The sequence below is a fragment of the Archocentrus centrarchus genome, chromosome 16 (genome assembly GCF_007364275.1).
Source record: "Archocentrus centrarchus isolate MPI-CPG fArcCen1 chromosome 16, fArcCen1, whole genome shotgun sequence".
In the NCBI taxonomy this organism is placed as follows: Eukaryota; Metazoa; Chordata; class Actinopteri; order Cichliformes; family Cichlidae; genus Archocentrus; species Archocentrus centrarchus.
This window is the reverse complement of record NC_044361.1, coordinates 26,468,801-26,487,303: the sequence shown is the minus strand read 5'-3', so window position 1 is coordinate 26,487,303 and position 18,503 is coordinate 26,468,801. Positions and strand designations below refer to the sequence as shown.

Genomic DNA, 18,503 nt, shown 5'->3' with positions numbered 1-18,503 from the left:
TGCCATCCATAGCTGGTGTGAATATTTAGTGTAACAGATGGTTTAGATCACAAAAAAAGAACCAAAACTTTCTACTAATGAATGATGAACCAAACAAACTTCAAGAAAAAATTCAAAATATTTATTTCTTACAGAATTATGGAAAGCACGAAACCTACAATAGTTCATCAGAGAATCACAATGAGCATTCTGTATATACAGCCATGTTACAATCACATTTGACACATGCTGCCTGCACAAACAGAGCAGCTTCATGAGACAGCGAGGTGGATCGAGGTGTGTAACAAAGCTCTTATGTAATCCCTACATACGTTTAACACAGTGTCACACTGTGTTTTGTTTTTGCAACATGTGCTTCAACTTGTTGAATTTATTCTTTCCCATTCTGTTCTTGGCCTTCGTGGGTGTTTTGCTGTTTTTGGCTTCCTTTTTCTCAAATCTGTTTTCTTCCTTTTTGTCAGCGTTTGCTTTACCATCAACTGTTGCCTTTTTGTCTTCTGTGCCCTTCACAGTTTCTCCATCCATCTTGGCAACTTTTGCCTTTTTTGGTCCAGTTTTTAAGTCCTTTTTGCCTTTTGAGTTGATGTTTTCCTTTTTCATGACTGCTGTTCCGTTGGCTTTGTTTTCTTGCTTCGAGCCTCCTGCCTTGTCGGGGACAGTCTTCTTTGTCTTGTCACTTTTGGACTTCTTCTCTTCAGGAGCATCTGTGGCCACTGTCGTCTCAGGAGCCTCTGCCTTCTCTTCTTCTACAGCAGTAACAGACGCAGAAGTTTAGTTAATGATAAACAGGGTAAATATGTTGATCAATGTTGGCATGTAGCCATGACAAATAGTCTTACCTTTCCCTGCTGGTGCAGTTGGAATTACATTGGAGAACTTCTTCAGCTTGGCCACAAAGAACCCGTCCATATTGTGGGAGTGAGGATAAAATCGCCGTGTGAGTCGCAGAGATGGATGGAATCTGAACTTTTTGAAACTAAAAGAATGGAAAATATTCAAGTTTTATTCAAAATTGCTTCCTTTCAGTGCCTAAAATGCTGACACAGAATATCCAACTTACTTGGTGAAGCCTTCCTTGCCAAAGTCGAGCCCTGTGGGAACTAATTTAACGTTCCTTTTCTTTAAAGCGTAGTCCACCACCCACTCATTCTCCTCCACCTAGCAGAAAAAGATTAAATCACTAACAAGCTCATCTGATAATTATTGTGCTCATACATAAACGTAGCAGACATGCCTGAGGCCAATTCTGAGTTTACATACGGTTATTGAACAAGTGCAGTAGACCAGATATCCTCCTGATGAGGAATCAGCATCGACAGAGTCGATGGCAGACAGAATCAGTTCTTTCTGCAAGTGAGCACAGCGGTTGATATCCACCTCATCCTGGAAAAGAAGGGTAGACAGAAATAAGTATTAGCAAAGTACTTAAAGCAAACAGACATATCTGTATGCAGAAAGGGACAAAGTTTCTTTTTCTTTTTTTTTTTTTTTACCTTGCTAGTCTTCACAGCTGGATCTTTAGCAATGACTCCTGTGCCTGAGCAAGGTGCATCAAGCAGCACTCTATCAAACCCACCCATTACCTTTAAGCAAAATTGCAACAGGTCAGAACATTTTAACTGCAATAAGACTTTATACCACAGATATTACCGATCAACATGTGTACACAGGATACCTTTGGGAACTCCCTGCCGTCGTAGTTGCAGACCACAGTGTTGGTGACCCCCAGACGGTGAATGTTTCCCACCACACTCTTCAGTCTTTCAGCGCTGGCATCATTAGCCACTATCACCCCTGTGTTTCTCATCAGCTGAGCTAAGGTTGAGAGCATCTGCATAAGGTCTTCACTAATTTTAAGGGTAAAATTGCAACAAAATTTGCAATAAAGACAGTACATCTTACCAATATAGGTGGTCTTTCCTCCTGGAGCTGAGCTCATGTCCAGTACCAACTCTCCCTCCTGTGGAGACAGCGCCATGACTGGCAGAAAGCTGGAGGCTCCTTGCAGCATGTAATGACCGGCCAGATACTCTGGGGTTGCACCTTATTAATATGTAAAAAAAAAAATCATGTTTAAGGCTCCTGTGGCTGCTGTCATACTCAAATATTCCCCAGTGAGGATCAGTTATGGATGACACCTACCTATAGGTACCGAGGAGTCATAGATAACCAAACCCACTTTAGACCATTTCCCCAGTGGATCAAGGTTCACTCCTCTGTTGATTAAAGCCTAAACAAGTAAATACACAGATCAGTGGATTCAATGTGTTAACACTTGAGCTTCTCCTGTTAGCCCCCAGTTATGCAGGTCTAGAGACCAGTCAGTGGCCTCCTGGCAACCGCAGGTCACTTGGGAAAAATGTGTATTTCCCCAATTGATTGACAAGCGGTTGCTAGGTCAGATTGGTTGCAAAGAGGTATATGCTGCAACACCAAAACCCTCCCTGTGATTGCTTTCATTGCCAGCAGATTGCTGTGGTTGACTCGCCCAGCAATAGTGAAACTATGAAAAGTGCGATGCAAAAAATAAATGCTTTTAAAGCAAAAGTTGCACCTTTTGAAATGGGTTGCTTGTAGCCATAAGGCACAACTTTGAAGGCAAACTTGCTCAGTTTCTGCTTTGTGTCACAATTTTCAAAGTTTCACCACCACTTGGCAAGTGTTTGGTAGTCGGAACCTTCCAAACTACAGGTGACCACAGCAATCTGCTAGCAACCAAAGCAATCACAAAGAGGTTTTTAGTGTCGCAACTAATTTTAACCATGCAATATCCACAAATGTCCAGCAAGCAGGTGCCAACCAGTCAGGGAATACACATTTCTCCCTGATTGGATCGGAGGTTGTCAGGGGGTCACTGACGGCTCTCTAGGCTTGTGTGACTGAGGCATTAACAAGTTTTTGTGCCTTAACTTTACCTGTGCAAGGTCCCGCCTCCTTGTTTTCAGTGTGTTGGTTCGAATAGTGACAGGTCTATGAATTTCATTGGCCTCAAGGAAATCAACCAGCTGAAAGGCAGAACAAAAATCTAATGTTTCCACTCAAATAAATATTACCAGCTAGCATGCTTAAAATCAATACAACTGTCAATCCTCTCTAAATCAGGAAATCTGAAGTTCATGGAAAAAAGTCTGGAAGAAAAACACACCTCTGAAAGAGGGAAGAGGTCCATAAATTTCTCAATGAGGAATTCATTGTAGCTGTAATAGGTGCAGAGATCTTTTTTCAGAAGTGAGATGTAGTCTGCTCTGTCTTTCCCCTCTTCTCTTTTTGTTGAGAAATTACACAGGACATCAACATTGTCCTTTATCCGCTGATAAACTGTCTTCAGGTCTAGAGGCAGGAGTCCTAAAAATATGCACGAGAAAGAAAAAACCCTCACTGTTTGCAGAACTGTAAGTGAAATTTTTTTTTGCACATTTGCTGCTTTAAACGAGAGAAACCTCGAAGGAAATGAAGTCACTCACTCTCTTCTGGCTTGGGAAGCCTGAATTTATCTTCTTCGTCTATGTTGGTTTTTATTGTGTCTTCCTCATCCATGTCAGCATCCGATTTCTGCTCTTCATCATCATCATCGTCGTCGTCATCATCATCCCCCTCTTCGTCGTCGTCATCTTCATCACTCTCTGGAGCCATGACCTTTTTCAGCTTTTTCTCTTTCTTGGCTGCACGTTCAATGGGAAGAAGCTGAAGGTAGAACAAAAGTCAAGAGAGCGCCAAGTTAACCTGCTGCAGTATATATTTACTAGCTAGAGAAAATTTGCTAATCGAATTAGGGATATTTCTACAGTCCTGGCAAATATGAAATTTCAGCTTCTGACTAAAAAAAAAAAAAAAAAAAAAAAAGGTAAAAATCGAACATACATCCTCTCCATCACTGTCATCTTCTGCTGCTTCATCACCGTCATCCTGAATACCATAATCGTCAACCAAGTCATCATCATCATCATCATCCTCGTTATCATCATCATCATCATCAGCAGCAGCACCGTCATTGTCATCATCATCCTCGTCATCATCATCATCATCATCATCCTCCGCCTCCACTTTTTTCACTCCTTTTACACCCTTCTTCTGTATAAGCTTTTCCTCCTCTTCATCATCATCATCTTCTTCCTCCCAGTGTTCATCGCTGTCGTCTTCACTTTCTGCTTCATCAATCTTGCGCTTCCTCTTTGCTGGTTTCAACCATTTGCTGTTTTCATCTGTGAACCCTTTAGAGAGAAACAAACAAAACACAGTAAAAACATTTTTATTTTTTTTTTGTTTTGTTTTAAAAAGGTCTCAAATATCATGATCTGAGATCTGCTTTGTTTAATTAATGCATTATGGTGGGATTTAATCAATATCCAGCCATCCATTTTCTGCTGCTTATCCAGATCTGGGTCGTGGGAGCAGCAGTCTATGCAGAGACCCCCCAGACCTTCCTTTCCTCAGCCACCTCCTCCAACTCTTTTGAGGGGAAACCAAGGTGTTCCCAAGCCAGCCAACAGATATAAGCACTCCAGCATGTCTGCCTTGGGGTCTCTTTCCAGTGGGACAAGTCTGGAGCACCTCACCTTACTACTCTGAGCCCCTCCTGAATGACCAAGCTCCTCACCCTTTCTCTAAGGCTGAGCCAAGACCCCCTCAAAGACAGTTCATATGTATTGCTTGTATCAGCAATCTCACTCTTTTAGCCACTACCCAAAGCTCAAATCAGAACAAACCAGTACAGTGACTGCATTACTGCTGACACACCCATCAGTCTCCCGCTCATTTCTCCCAAAACCCAGAGATACTTAAAGAGCAAGTTTCAGTAACTGGTAATTAGACCACCAAGGCCCCTGCATTTGACCCCTGTGGCCCCTCCTGCAGGTGGTGGGACACAAGGAGGCTTGGTCCATGTGGCTAATTTAAACTGAGGGGGCCCCATGGGAAAAGGGCTGACCAGCAGATGCTGGCTGACGAGCCCCTCAACTGGCCCTGACTCCAGGGTGGATCCCCAGTAATCCAAGCAAGGTAAAACAGTCTATTGCTTGTTTTCCCATAGAGTTCTTATGAACCACACTTAGTCTGGCTATTCACCATGGACTAATATGCCTTGTCAATATTCCCCTAACAGGGGCAAACTGGATTCAAGAACATAGCTCTTGGGATCACCAGAGGACATAAACACATCCATCACAATAAGGTGGTGATTCATGCAGGAGTAATAATCAATAACAAACAATAGCTTCCATAAATGTAATAAAACTGGAGATGGATAATCAATCAACTACAAAGTTGAATCTGTAATAAATTATGCTCACATGCGCTTGTTTAGAGCAAAGAGGCGATAATCAATCAGAAGCCAATTATTGTGAATTTCAGTGTTCAGAACAAGAATGTCATGCTTGTTCAAAAAAACTGTTGTAAAATGACACACAGAACAAATTCCAGGGAGGAATTATGTGCATTTGGCCAAATATTTTAAAATGTGTAGAGCAGATTGAGTAAAAGTTAATTGGTTACCTTTTTTAGGCTTTTCCTCAGCAACATCTTTGGGCTTTTTCAAAGTCTGGATTCTCTTTGCAGCTCTGAAACATTTCAATATGAATTAGGAGAATGTAAATACATTGGTGTCATGTTACATCTTCAGACCACCTCTTACCTTTTTCTGGCTCTACTTGAGAGACGTTTTGGTCCAGTGTCCTCTGCAAAGATTAAAAAACAAAGAAAAAAAAAAGAAAAAAATGCACAATTTAAAGAGGTTGCCAGTACTCTTTAGAAAACCTCCCAAAAAAGGAACTTTTGACTTGTAAAGAATGGATAGTTACCATCAGTTATAAACTTGGCCAACTCTGTTTCTGCTCCCTGCTGCTTCCTGGCTTTTTTACCCGGACCTTTCTTCAACTTCTTGGAGGGATCCAACTTCCGACCCATGATTTTCTACCAAACAGAGAGCCTGAAAAACAAAACAAAGTTAGACTGTTTTCAAAACCTAAGAGAAATTAAAAACAAAACAACAACAACAAAAAAAACACTGTACCTGAGTGGAGACCACTGCAAGTCCCATCTTTAATACATTAACAGTATTATGGGTTTTTCCTGACTCAAGAACAGGATAGTCAGCTTGATTTGTTCACGTAGATTAAAAGCAATGAGTCTGTGTTACCTTACTTGATAGAAATTGTTTTTTTTCTGATCTTCTAGAAAACCACTATTATGCTTGATTAAGTGAAGCCCCAATTACAGATTTTTCTTTGGCTAAACATCTTTTGGAGGGCAACAAAAATTCCTTTATGCCTGCTAAAATCCTTAATATAAGAACATTACTTCTGTTTTAACTAATCAATTGTGGCACAAACAGAAGACTGCACTTAGATCTTATGGCTGCTTCCAGCAAAATTCCTCATTAAGACCTGAATGTCCAAAGTTTAAATCACTCACCCTATGACAGAAAAGAGGCATTTCACTGAAGAACAAAAAGTCAGACAAGGAAAGTGTTTTGGAAGGCGCTCTGCTCAAGATCAGTAGAATAAATTCAGCTTCAGAGGTATGTACTTTATTATCATGGCAGAATTCAAACTATGTACTTATAAAGTGAGGGTCTCCACTATTAAAACATCCACAAATATTTGTCTGCTTATAACAAATATCATATTTTATTACTATTTATCAAATTTCTATTGCTGGAGATAAAACTGTCTAAAGATTAAAGAATCATCAGACTCCTACCAAACGTTCGAACAGGATCGTTACAAAATAAAGACCGTTTTCCACAGGCATGATCTGTCCGAACAGTTTTTTAAAGGTACACCCTTATAACTCCGCTTATCGTCACTGAACCACTATTTAACTGCAAAGTAAAGGGCAGCACCGATTCTTCAAATACTCACCAACAAATCGGATACTTTTAAATCCACAGACACTAAAAAATGTGACTGTAGGTAACGCAGGAGGAAAATTTCCACACGTGAAATTTGCCTCAACACGTTGCAGCACGACATCCGGCGCACAATAGTGACGAAAAAGGAGGCGAGGGCAAAACGAGGCCGCTGAGGAGACGCGCATTTTTTGCATAAACATAAAATAGACAGATTTCATCGCATAATTGCACCACCAAATTCTAGTTAGCGTCATCAAAAATCAAAAAGGCGCAACTTAAGTATTTATGTGCAAGTTATGTGCACACTACTCGTGAACGCGCACTATTTGCGGTGACGTGAGTGTCCTGCGACTATCCAGAAGAAGGCGTCATGGCGGCCACTAATGGGAAGAAGCGTGGTCTTGAACATTTGGATGAATACGAACCAAAACCAGCCAAACATCTCCGCAGTCTGCATGACCGAATGACGGAGAGAAGGTTGGTGGTTATTCTGGAGGGAGCGTCGTTGGAGACGGTGAAGGTAAGAGATGTTTGCGTGGTGCTGTGTTGCAGCCCCTATCTGTTTTCACTGGAAGTGACATCAGTAACCATACCTCATAATAAGTGACTTTAAGGCCAATTAATACATGCTGTCGGCGTGTTAATTTTTTTATATCTATGTATTTTAGGTCGGGAAAACATTTGAACTGCTAAACTGCGACCAACACAAAAATATGATCATCAAAAGTGGAAGAGATCCGGGACAAATAAGACCAGATATCACACATCAGGTAAACTCGTTTTTCAATGATGTGTACAGCTTTGTTCTTCACCTATGTTGTCACAATTAATCAGATGGAAGCTGGATTGGATTTGATTAATTTATTGAAGTGCATTTTCACTGAAGTCCATTTGAGGTGAGAATCAATTCACAATACAGAAATATCGCGATGTGTTGCTGGCATTAACAAGAGTATCATCATACTGATAACAGTGAAGATGCAAAGAGTAGAGATAGCAAAGCAGCACACCAGCGAGGTGAAGAAGAGCGTGAAGGAAGGCGAGACGAGAATGGATGGTTTGGAACAACTCAGGTTGAGGGGTTTGGAGACAAAGTTAGAGAGACAAGGATGAGATGATTTGGACATGTTTAGGGGAGGGATAGCGCATATATTGGTCAAAGGATGTTGAATATGGAGCTGTCAGGCTGGAGGAAAAGATGAAGACCACAGTAGTGAAGGAGGACATAGGGGATAGGGTAATATAGAGGAAGATGATTGCTGTGACGACCCCTAAAGGGAGCAGCCGAAAGATCATGATTCTGTGAGACTCAAACATTAATGCAGTCATGTAAGATAGTGATTTTCAAACATCACACCAAAGGGCAAGCCAAAATTTCAAGCCACATCAGTATTCATATTTGCAGGAAATGTCATGTACATCATCTGAAACATCATCAATCCTTTTAACTTTGTCTTGTCAGATGATGCAATGTTTGATAGCACAGTTGGACTGAGCATCAAACATGTTATTCAGTTTATTCCACAAAAGAAAGCAGTCTGTTTTACCTCCTCAGTATGAATCAGAGCTTTTGATGTGCACAAAAATATCTTGTCTTTTGTGCACATCTTATTGAGACTTGATGTGTACATCACTAAGTCAGCTGTCTTTACAAAGCGCTGTTTGTATTCAAAGAATTCTTTTGTCTGTGTATTGTGTTTTCTTATATAAAGCTCTTTATAACATGTCTGTAGTGTAGAACAACATAAATGATTTGAATCTTCAACTGTTTCTTTCCAGTGTCTGCTCATGCTGATGGACAGTCCGCTGAACAGGGCGGGCCTGTTGCAGGTTTACATCCACACAGAGAAAAACGCGTTGATCGAGATCAACCCTCAGACTCGCATCCCGAGAACATTCACACGCTTCTGTGGGCTTATGGGTAAACTATGACTATTTTTTTTTTTTTTTTGCCTAGATAAAACATATACTGAGCCTTCTGTAGGCAATGTACAAAACAGTTAGTTTTATCCACCTGTGTTTGGGGTCACATGAGCCTTCCATTGCTGTTCTCCTAATTCTTCTTCTCTTCTGCTATGTTAGTTCAGCTGCTGCACAAGCTGAGTGTCAGGGCTGCTGATGGTCCTCAGAAACTCCTGAGGATGATTAAAAATCCAGTGTCTGATCACCTGCCTCCCGGCTGTCCTCGCATCGCCACCTCCTTCTCTGCAGGAGAAGCTGTGTGCCCCCGGACTTTGGTACCAGAGGGACCAGCTGCGGTGGTGATTGGAGCATTTGCACATGGAGCGGTGAGAAATATGTCAGTCCTTCTTTTAACAGTCATGTCAAATACTTTTTGTGTGCTACTGATGTCTCTGTCCTTAATAGGTGAATGTGGACTACACTGAGAAGACGGCATCCATCAGTAACTACCCCCTGTCTGCAGCGCTGACCTGTGCCAAGATATGCTCCGCCTTTGAGGAGGTGTGGGGTGTCCTGTGACGGATAATTAAGTGCTGATGCTAACTGGGAAGAGACTACATGGAATTTATTTCAGTGGACTGGAAACACTGGACTGAATGTCCGCTGATGCCCAATGTTATATCCTGTTATACACTGTGCTGTATGTGCGTATGATGGCATGTGGGCACCATGTGGAATATACATTGGTTTCCATGCAGAAGCATGACTGTTATTTTTATACCAATATCAATTGCACAATTTTGATTATGGATTATTGTAGTTACATTAAAATGTATGTCTAAATGATGAGTGCTTTTAATTTATACAAAGTTGGAAATGTTCACATACAGATATTTCTCTACCTTAGACTGTATAAAAGATGGACACAGCTACCGTGATGTCACCCACTGATTTGTAAAGTCCTGCTTTAGATAATGTGACAAGAGAGGGGTGGCTCTGACTGTGAAAACGCACTCTCATTGGCTTGCCAACAAGCATATCCCAGACAATGCTTTTTTTTTTTTTTTTTTTTTTTTAAACCTTAGGATGATCAAAATTTGCCAAATAGACTTAATTCTTTTATCAGTATGACTCAACACAAGTGACTGAGCCGGTAAACCAATGGCTGTTTTTCTCTAGACTTCTACTGAAGGTTCTCACACGACATCGTGGGTGCATTGCTCTAGAGTTGTCCGCCATATTGGATGTGATACAGCCACTGGATGCTATGGAAATGTTTATTTCCCAGCTAGATGTCAGCACTTCCTGGAGGTCGCTGGCTCTCACAGGTTACAATCAGTTGCAAAGAAGGTGCTGTACCAACAACCTCTTAGTGAATGCTTTGGTTGCTAGCAGATTACCATGGTTGCCTATGTTTTTTTCGTTTATTTTTTTTCCAGAAAGAAATTTGAAATAATGGAAACTCCTCTGCTGATTTTTACTGACATTTTATGGCCCAATTTTCAAATTTTGAAAGTTTGACATTTTGAAAAATAAGTTCTTTAAATGCTGGTACAGAACCTTAGCTGAATCAGGAGCTCATTCAAAATGATTTATTACAAACTAGTGGATTCACTCAGGTGTTATAAAGTAAAATGTTTTTTTTTTTGGGGGGGGGGGGGGGGGGGGGTATTTTGTGTACATGAATTTGATGAAAATAGACAGAAATAATCATTAATTAACTGGCTAGGGCCCTTCTCAGTCTTTAGCTGAGCATTTTCAGCTGATATCTAACTTGACACCTATTGACCTATGTGTAATTATTGTGACATTTACCAATAGGCAGTAGCAGATGTTTATCTTTAAATAATTAATGTCTGTGGCACTAAGAGACAAATAATAGCAGCAGACATGGTGGTGCCTCAGCTACCTCCCACAGTACAAAGACATACCTATTAGGTTAATTGGTGGTTCTAAATATACTGTAGGTGTGGATGCCAGAGTGTGTGGTTGCCTATTTCTGTGTGTTAGTCCCGTGATGTACTGGAAACCTATGCAGGGTATATGCTGCCTCTCACCCTTTGACAGTTGGGATAGGTTCCAGCACCCCATCATCCTAAACTGAATAACCAGTTGGAAGGAAGAAGACAATAAACAAACATAGACACGGATTAACAGCCACATCACTGTGAACTAGTGTCACCACATTTTTGGTTTCAGATTTCCCTGATATGTTTATTTATAGGCAATTCCAACAAAGAGACATTTCCCCTCTAATCTCAGATGTTTTAATTTAAATAGAAGTTTGAGGCTGAATATCTCTTCATGTAGCAGAACTTTGTGGTTTGATCCAATGTCCCTTTTCTGATGGTTTTTTTTTTTGACACACACCCCTGCCTGCCAACTTCCACCAGTGAAAGTAAAACATGAAAACAAGTTTTTAATTTTTCTTTTTTTTTAATTAAAACAAACAAACAAAACTAAACCGCTCATGCAATTAATAGAACATGCAGACACAACCTAACAATTACAACTAAAGCAAATATAAAATTGTACTTTGGGTTGTTGCCTACTTATGGTAGGTACACCTGTGCTAAGTATTGTTTTTGTTTTTTTCTCTTTTTTTTAATATCACATTTGGCCAACATCCCCATGCTGAGTACATTTTTTTAAAAATAAATTAACTCCTGCTTGCTAGAGGCGACTGGTCAGCATGTTTGTAATGAATTCTGCTGGGTTTTTATGGAGCACTGCAGGCTTGTAGGACACAAGTTAGATTTGGCACAAATGACTGTGATCAAGAAGGAGGGCTCAAAGGGCATGGAGTCGCGGTATCGATCTGCTTCACAGCTAACCTACAAAGGAATGACATTACAGGGAATTACACTGGATTGTAGTTGGGAAGAAAGTAGAAAAAAATGATCATAATGAAAGTACATTACCTGAGAAAAGGATGTGAAAAACAAATGATTGTATGACAACCCTGAAATAGAACTGTCGCCAGGCTGTTGTTTTAGACTCTGATGATAGGCCTAAGGAAAAAAGGTGGACAACATGAAGACATGTAAACTTGATGTTGTTACAAACAGACACTAAAGCCTGAAGATGGAGCCTCACCTGCAGCGCTACCTGCAGTGCAGAATACTGCACCCACACCTCCTGCTGCTGTGTTGCTGACAGCGAAAACCCTCCACCTCTGCCTGCCTTTTCGGACACCGTGAGGTAGTGAGTCCACACGCATTCACCCACAGCATGCACGGTCTCACTTTGAGAGGAAACTGCAACGCAGCAGAGGTATAACAAACAAAAACAAACTGTAAGTAGTGTGCAGCAAAGGACGTTTTGTGGCATTTAGAAAAGTGGATGATAGCGGATCTCTCTTACTGCTAGGCAGAAGCAGGTGGAGGATATCTTTGGCAACGAGGAAACCTGCTGCACCATAATTCATGGCTCTGTTTGCAGAAGAAGGTGTATGCTCTTAATTATTTGAAAAATATGATTCAGGGCATTGAATAGTTAGTTAGTGAGTGCATCTGGTACCTGGGATAGGTTGGATGGAAAAGTGGAGGTACAAACATTCCCATGGGAAAGAGGAGCTTATTACCGAAAAGAAATGATGAGACAGACAATCTAAAAGAAAAGTGAAAAGATTAACGCACACTCGAGACTATTAGCCGGTATCAGATTTAAGCCGACACTTACACATCAATACCCTCGGGCTGCGATATCAGGAGTTGGATGCGTTTCTTCTGCCACAGGGATAGTAGCTGGACATAGTTGGAGAAGAAGCTATGGTTGCTGATTGTCATCTGAAATCACAGAGCTTGTAAGGTCAGTGGTGGCGCTTTATTTCTGACTCCACTCATCCAGATATTAAATAACCAGAATCATAAAGCAGGTGGACTTTTTTCTCCATATTTTACCAGCTGTTTAAATCTCATTATTTCTTTAATAGCTCCATAATATAATCTGTGGCATTAAAATAAAATGGGTCAACATGTGTTAAATAAAAGCTTTAGTGGGTTTACATTTGTTTTAACCCTTCGGGGAAAGAAGAAATGAGATAAACCCAGACAGGACATTAAATCGAGAGGTTTGTCATGTACCTCAGAAAAATACAGGTCAAGCTCAGCTTCACTAGATGGCACCTTCTTAGTCCATAGTTTTGGAATTACAGCATCAACCTGCAGAAGTATTTAACAGATATCAAACTGACAACAATAGTAAGTTTCTAGAAAAATGAACCAAAAAAAACCCCCAATATTCTCCACCTGTTACCTTTTTCATGACAAGCTGAAGAGATGTCTGATCTGTCCACTCAAGCTCATGTAGTTTGGCCTTGAAGGAGTAAAAGATGTTCTGAATAATCTCCTCTGCCTGTTGGAGAATTAAATACCACACTTATTATCAGACATAAACTTGTCTCTAATGAATTCATTAGGTCTCACAATGTCTCCCCACCTCTCCATGTCCTGTCCCTTCACCAAGAAGATGTGTGAGAACTGAGTCAAATCCTTTCTCGGTCTCAAGCACACAGTGTTTCCAGCGAGGAGCTTCCTGATGGAAAGTCAAAATATCAAGATGTTACACCAACAAATCAATTCACAGGAGCAGTTTTTCTTTCTTCTCTAATTATTAGACCAACCTTTTCAGTGTTACCCAGAGCTACAGAAAAGCTTTTTGCTGTTTCAGCAAATCTGGAGTCCATGGCAGGCATCAGGGTGTGCAGCAGATTGAGGACCATGAAAGTATGAAGGGGAGCGCTGAGTGGAAACAAAACAGCAAAGAAAAGATAAGTATAAAAAAGAGAAGGGATGGGTTTTGTCATTTTTATGTCACTTTACAGTACCTTTTGCTCAGTTCCTGCTTGTTCAGCCATCCGATAATGGTGCGGGACATTTGCACGATGTAGGGTAAGTTATGCAGAAGGACATCATCGTCTTCGCTGAGGGACAGTGGATGGAAAGCAGCCTGCAGGCAACCCAACCAATTGATGGCAGGGGCCTGTTTCTGTGGGGGCATTGCCATAAAGAAATACTGTCATCACAAGAATCCAGCCAACAGTTATTAAAGGTTTTATATTTTATATTCATTGTATATTGTTTTTATTTTTGTTTCAGTTCAGTTTAGTTTCAGTTAGTTCCCAGAATGGATTTGCTTTTTTGCACGTTAGTTTATCCATCCATCCAGGTGGCGTGGTGGTATTTGTGCTGCGGGCTGGGGGGCTTTCTGTGTGGAGTTTGGATGTTCTCCCCATGGCTGTGTGGGTTCTCTTCAGGTACTCTGGATTCCTCCAACAATTAAATAATTGACTAATTGGTTATTCTAAATTGGCCTTAGGTCTGAATGTGAATGATTTTCTATGTGTTGGCCCTGCAATGGACTGGTGACCCTTCTGGGGTATACCCCGGCTCTCGCCCCACGATGGCTGGAAGAGGCTCCAGCCCCACTGTGATCCTGGGTCTGGGCCAAAGGGACATTAATCTAGGCAGAGATGCCCACATGCCCCACTCCCAGACATAATCTCGCCAGGATATCCTGGATCTCCCCTGGGATCCCCTCTCAGTTGGACATGCCAGAAAGAGGTGTCCAGGAGTCATCCTGATCAGATGCATAAATCACCTCAACTGTCCCTTAAGCGAAAGCCCACCCCCTGTCGCTTGTACTGTGATGTCATTCTTCTGGTCACTACCCACAGCCTGGGCCATCGGTGAGGGTGTGAATGTAGATCAACCAATAAATTGAAAGCTTAACTTTCACCACAACAGACCAGTATAACGTCCTCAACACTGCAGATGTTCTTCCCTCTCTCATGAGCAAGATTTCAATTTGTGTTGTTTAACAATATTTAGTTTAGGTTCAGTTTTTATGAGTTTGTTTTTATCAAAATGAGGGAGTATTTGTCAGGGGGCAGGATTTAAGAGGTTTAGAAGAGGTGTTACCATACAAAAAATCTGACTCACAGTAAATCTCCCTAAACACATGCCTCCTTATGCTTAGTTGAAAAATCTGACTGAACTGACAGACTAAAACTAAAACTGTACATTCTTATTTATTGTTTTAGTCTGTTTTATTGATTTATTTTCTAAAATCAAATTTCCATTTTTTTGTTAATTTGTAGATATGTTTTAGTTACCAAATAATAATCTTGATTTAGGCAAAATAAGTCTGTACAATGTCATAGGTCATGTACTTTTAATTTAGGTATATAGCAAATAAAAAAGAAAAAAAAAATCACATATCTGTACAGCATAACAGTACCCTCGACAAACTCCCTCTCTGCAGGACGGACAGACATTCAAAGGATTTTATATGTACAGAAGAGCAGGACAGCTGATAAAAACATGGATCCTTTACCTGTAGCTCTTTGATGGTCATGCGCTGGTGGAGCTGTCCTTTGGACAGCCGATATTCCAGGGGTGAAGCTGCCACAGCAAGCTGAGAGGACAGAGAGATGAAAGAGCCCACATGGATCAAGCTGCTGCTCTGCGGGGCACCCAGCAGGTTAAGGTACCTCTGACATGAGGTCAAGAATGGACGAAGAGCCTAAATGAAATGAGACAGGACAAAAAAAAAAAAAGCCTTAGTGAAATGCATTAATGCTCTTGTATTCATTTAAAGATATTTCCTGAATCAAAAAGGATCATCAACCTCAGTTTTAGCTCTATACTTCTCTGTCTCGCTGTTCCATTCAATCGGGATCAACAAATCTGGCTGATCAATCTGTTGACAAAGAGGAGACTCGATTTAAAGCAAAAACACAAAGCTTACTTTGCTCTGGCTGCTCTCCCACCGACAAGTCTTAAATCATCTTAATTCATACTAGCCTGGATGTATCTTTTGTTAATCCCACGGATTGTTTCAGTGGGGTCTTTGCCCACATAGATGCTGAAGAATGGAAAGGTGTTGTAGTCTCTCATTAGCAAGCCCAGGGTGGTGTTGAAATCTGCCATATTCCAGTTTCCAGATACTGCCCAGCCTCCCAGCTGCATACAAAGAGGAGACAGTTAAAAATATTAGTAGCTAAAAATAAACAACAACAAAAAAAATCAGTAAAACAGTTTGCAATCTCTTTAAATGGATCAATTCTTCATCAGCTATTAAATGTAAAACAAGCAAGTTCTCTCATTATATGCAGAACTACAGAAAAAAGATAAAGTACTACCAGTGGATCTTTTGTTTTTCTCTCTGACTTCAACGGTTTATGACAAATTTGTACATGTAATTATAGCACCCCCTTTAGGCCACCCAGCGTCATTAAAAAAACAAAACAGCTGGCATTGGTTTTCCTTTTTCTCTCAAAACTTGACTGATGATTTAAGTAATTAAGTAGTTTTCCTTTAACAGTGCTTTGGTGTTTAGCAATATGAGAATGTCTGATAACCTGTTTTAGGAAGTGTCATTTGAAGAGCTATGCTATGTCGGGAATATGATTATCATACTTTCTGAATGAGTGTGAGGAAGGGCTCTGCTCCAGCAGTTTCTATAGATTTTGTGTCCAAACAGGAACGGTAGAATCCTTTTGTCTTCTGCACTGCTGAACTATTCCTCCCGTCGTCTGTTTCTGATGTACAGATCCAGAAAAAAAGCAAACCATTTAGATCATACAGTAAGGCGGCATGCTTTCTCATGCACCAAAGTAGTGTATGCACACAATAGAGCTCATTAAAAAAAAATACTGCACACAGACTCCTACCTAAAATCTCCTTGAGATACTGCAGCAACACAGCTTTTCTGTTCAGTGTTTTATCCTGTCTTAGTCCTCCATCTTCCTGCTCTGACCGCACAGACTTTTTCGTCTGGTTTTCTGCATGGCCAGTGATACCCTGACCTCCTTCTCCCCCCTCACTGTCCAGTAAAAGTCTGTCTGATCCACATGTGAACAAGAAGTAATCACAAGGCTGTCTGAAGGGATCGGCAGATGTGGAGAAATGGGCTGATGCCCACTGACAGGCAGGGGAGAGACATGGAGACACTACAGGAAAGAGTGAAACAAGAGTTAGGCAAAATGGCAGAATTCTGAATTTATTGTCTTGTATTGTTGTATTTTTCTGAAGACCTACCAGTGTGGGAACTGTGAGACAAATTGATTATTAGTCCCAGCGTGACAGCAAATAAGGAGAAACCCAAGAGGAGCAGTAGCAGTCTTCGATGTTTTATCCACACTGACTTTACTCTGTGCCGGATGTTAAATTCTGGCAGGTGCAGTCGCTGTCGCTCAGACCGGAGCTGGCTTTCTTGCAGGACCTGATGGGAATATTGGGGGGGGAGTGGCAGCTGAAACAGAGGTGAAGGCTGAACCCCCCTTTCAGGTTCTGGCTGTGATATTTGCTGGACTGAAAGGATTGCTGGATTTATTTCCTATTTCTTAAGGACACAACTTTCAAATACTGTTCATCTGCTGTAGTTTTTTTAGGTCTGCTATTTCTTCTTTTATAATCCACTTGTCCAGTTTCCTTAAGAATTTTAAGGACTTTGCCAAACAGCACTCTGGACATCACCTTATTGATGCAAAAATATAGTTTCATTCTTGTGAATTTTTATCTTTGGCATTATTCATAAATTCAATTACAGAAATGGGAACAAAATGTTTTTGAAACAGCCTAACAACAAAGAAATGTAGTCTTGTGTGTAGACAACACTGGTTCATCCCGTGTTAGATGCCTTTTTAAAGCTTGAATGATTGCTAGGTCAGTGTTGCGTGGCTTAAGAAATAATAATTAGAAAAAAACAACTTTGAGAGACCTTCAGAAAGCCCGGAGAACTGTTGCTCAAGAGCACTTTAAATAATTACAACAAAGTCTGGCTCCTTGGAAGCAAAATATAAAGAAAAGAGGGGTGGCTTAAGACTTTTGCACACTACTGTACATTGTCACAAATGATGTGTGCTTTCATCTTAGGTTTGGTCTTAAATTTAATTCGAGTGGTTTAAAAATGTCATTAAAAAGCCTGAAATAGACTTGTTTATACATGTAGACACTCAATAGCACAACTGAAGTACAGCTTAAGTGGTTTTCTCTTCTCTATATTTACACACGTTTCATCATCACATAAAAAACTAGACTTTTAATTGTAACAATCCATGATCAAGAGCTGTCACATGACATGAAATTCATTGACATTCATGTATTACAACTTTTTAAGTGGGCTAAGTGCTTAAACTTTTTGGCACAGGGCATTTTAAGCCTAATTTGCAAAGACCAACTTCATCCTATGAAAGCCAGATACCTTAAATACGTCTTAGGAACAATGACTCGGTTTCCAGCAGTTTACAACACATACATAAGACTCACTGCCATGTGAAGACAGTAAAAACAATTTTGTAACAACACAGTCAACTTTGTTTTTGACATCTTACCTCAAGCTCTGTTTCACTCATTCTTGTCTTGTGTTTTCCCAGCGTGTTGCATCCTCCCAGTCAAACAGCTGTCATCTCAGCTCTCTATCTTTTTTCCTCAGTCACTTCTCTCATCCAGCACTGATAAAAACAACCCTGCAGGCTGTTTTACTCTCCCCATTAAGCAACAACTGTGGTTCTCCTTTACAGAGTGGACACAAGATGATTTGTGAACTATGGTGATACAATTAATATCTCCTGTCTGCAGTGTTAAAAGCTTCAGAATAAGGCTTGGTCTGGCAAACTGAGGTCGGCACCTTGCTTTTGCCTATTTGTTGTTGCATTGCATGGAAACAGAGTAGGCACTGAAAGTAAACTTAGCTGCATACGCACACAGGTCTGCTGTCGTCATTATCAGCACAACATATGGCTGTTTAA

At 40.7% G+C, this 18,503-nt stretch overlaps 3 protein-coding genes across 4 annotated transcripts; 1 reads left to right on the top strand and 2 right to left on the bottom strand.

Annotated features, from left to right (window-relative positions):
• Positions 1-18: 18 nt before the first annotated feature.
• Positions 19-6,975, bottom strand: nop2 (NOP2 nucleolar protein homolog (yeast)). 2 transcript variants are annotated; one of them, XM_030750838.1, is made up of 16 exons: positions 6,858-6,975; positions 5,796-5,923; positions 5,630-5,672; positions 5,491-5,555; positions 3,862-4,211; positions 3,465-3,684; positions 3,146-3,345; positions 2,916-3,005; positions 2,143-2,230; positions 1,903-2,043; positions 1,676-1,815; positions 1,494-1,583; positions 1,261-1,383; positions 1,061-1,158; positions 840-976; positions 325-746 (listed from the first exon to the last, which is right to left on the bottom strand). In XM_030750838.1, the coding sequence occupies exons 2-16, from the start codon at positions 5,899-5,901 to the stop codon at positions 325-327; spliced, it is 2,313 nt and encodes a 770-aa protein (XP_030606698.1). In that variant the 5' UTR covers positions 5,902-5,923; positions 6,858-6,975. The 2 variants fall into 2 exon arrangements, with proteins under 2 accessions (XP_030606699.1, XP_030606698.1); XM_030750839.1 differs by lacking the exon at positions 6,858-6,975 and having other exon boundaries at positions 19-746; positions 5,796-5,901.
• Positions 6,976-7,029: 54 nt separating this feature from the next.
• On the top strand, positions 7,030-9,592 carry emg1 (EMG1 N1-specific pseudouridine methyltransferase). Its single transcript, XM_030750840.1, has 5 exons — positions 7,030-7,367; positions 7,516-7,617; positions 8,627-8,768; positions 8,930-9,135; positions 9,215-9,592. Exons 1-5 carry the CDS (start codon positions 7,218-7,220, stop codon positions 9,326-9,328), a joined length of 714 nt encoding a protein of 237 aa, XP_030606700.1. The 5' UTR covers positions 7,030-7,217; the 3' UTR covers positions 9,329-9,592.
• Positions 9,593-11,165: 1,573 nt separating this feature from the next.
• On the bottom strand, positions 11,166-18,465 carry kel (Kell metallo-endopeptidase (Kell blood group)). Its single transcript, XM_030750846.1, has 18 exons — positions 18,087-18,465; positions 16,792-16,975; positions 16,425-16,703; positions 16,171-16,292; positions 15,556-15,714; positions 15,380-15,451; positions 15,086-15,274; positions 13,578-13,738; positions 13,374-13,491; positions 13,190-13,285; positions 13,007-13,105; positions 12,835-12,912; positions 12,431-12,537; positions 12,269-12,358; positions 12,113-12,180; positions 11,846-12,006; positions 11,671-11,760; positions 11,166-11,583 (listed from the first exon to the last, which is right to left on the bottom strand). The coding sequence occupies exons 1-18, from the start codon at positions 18,105-18,107 to the stop codon at positions 11,437-11,439; spliced, it is 2,241 nt and encodes a 746-aa protein (XP_030606706.1). The 5' UTR covers positions 18,108-18,465; the 3' UTR covers positions 11,166-11,436.
• Positions 18,466-18,503: the final 38 nt, after the last annotated feature.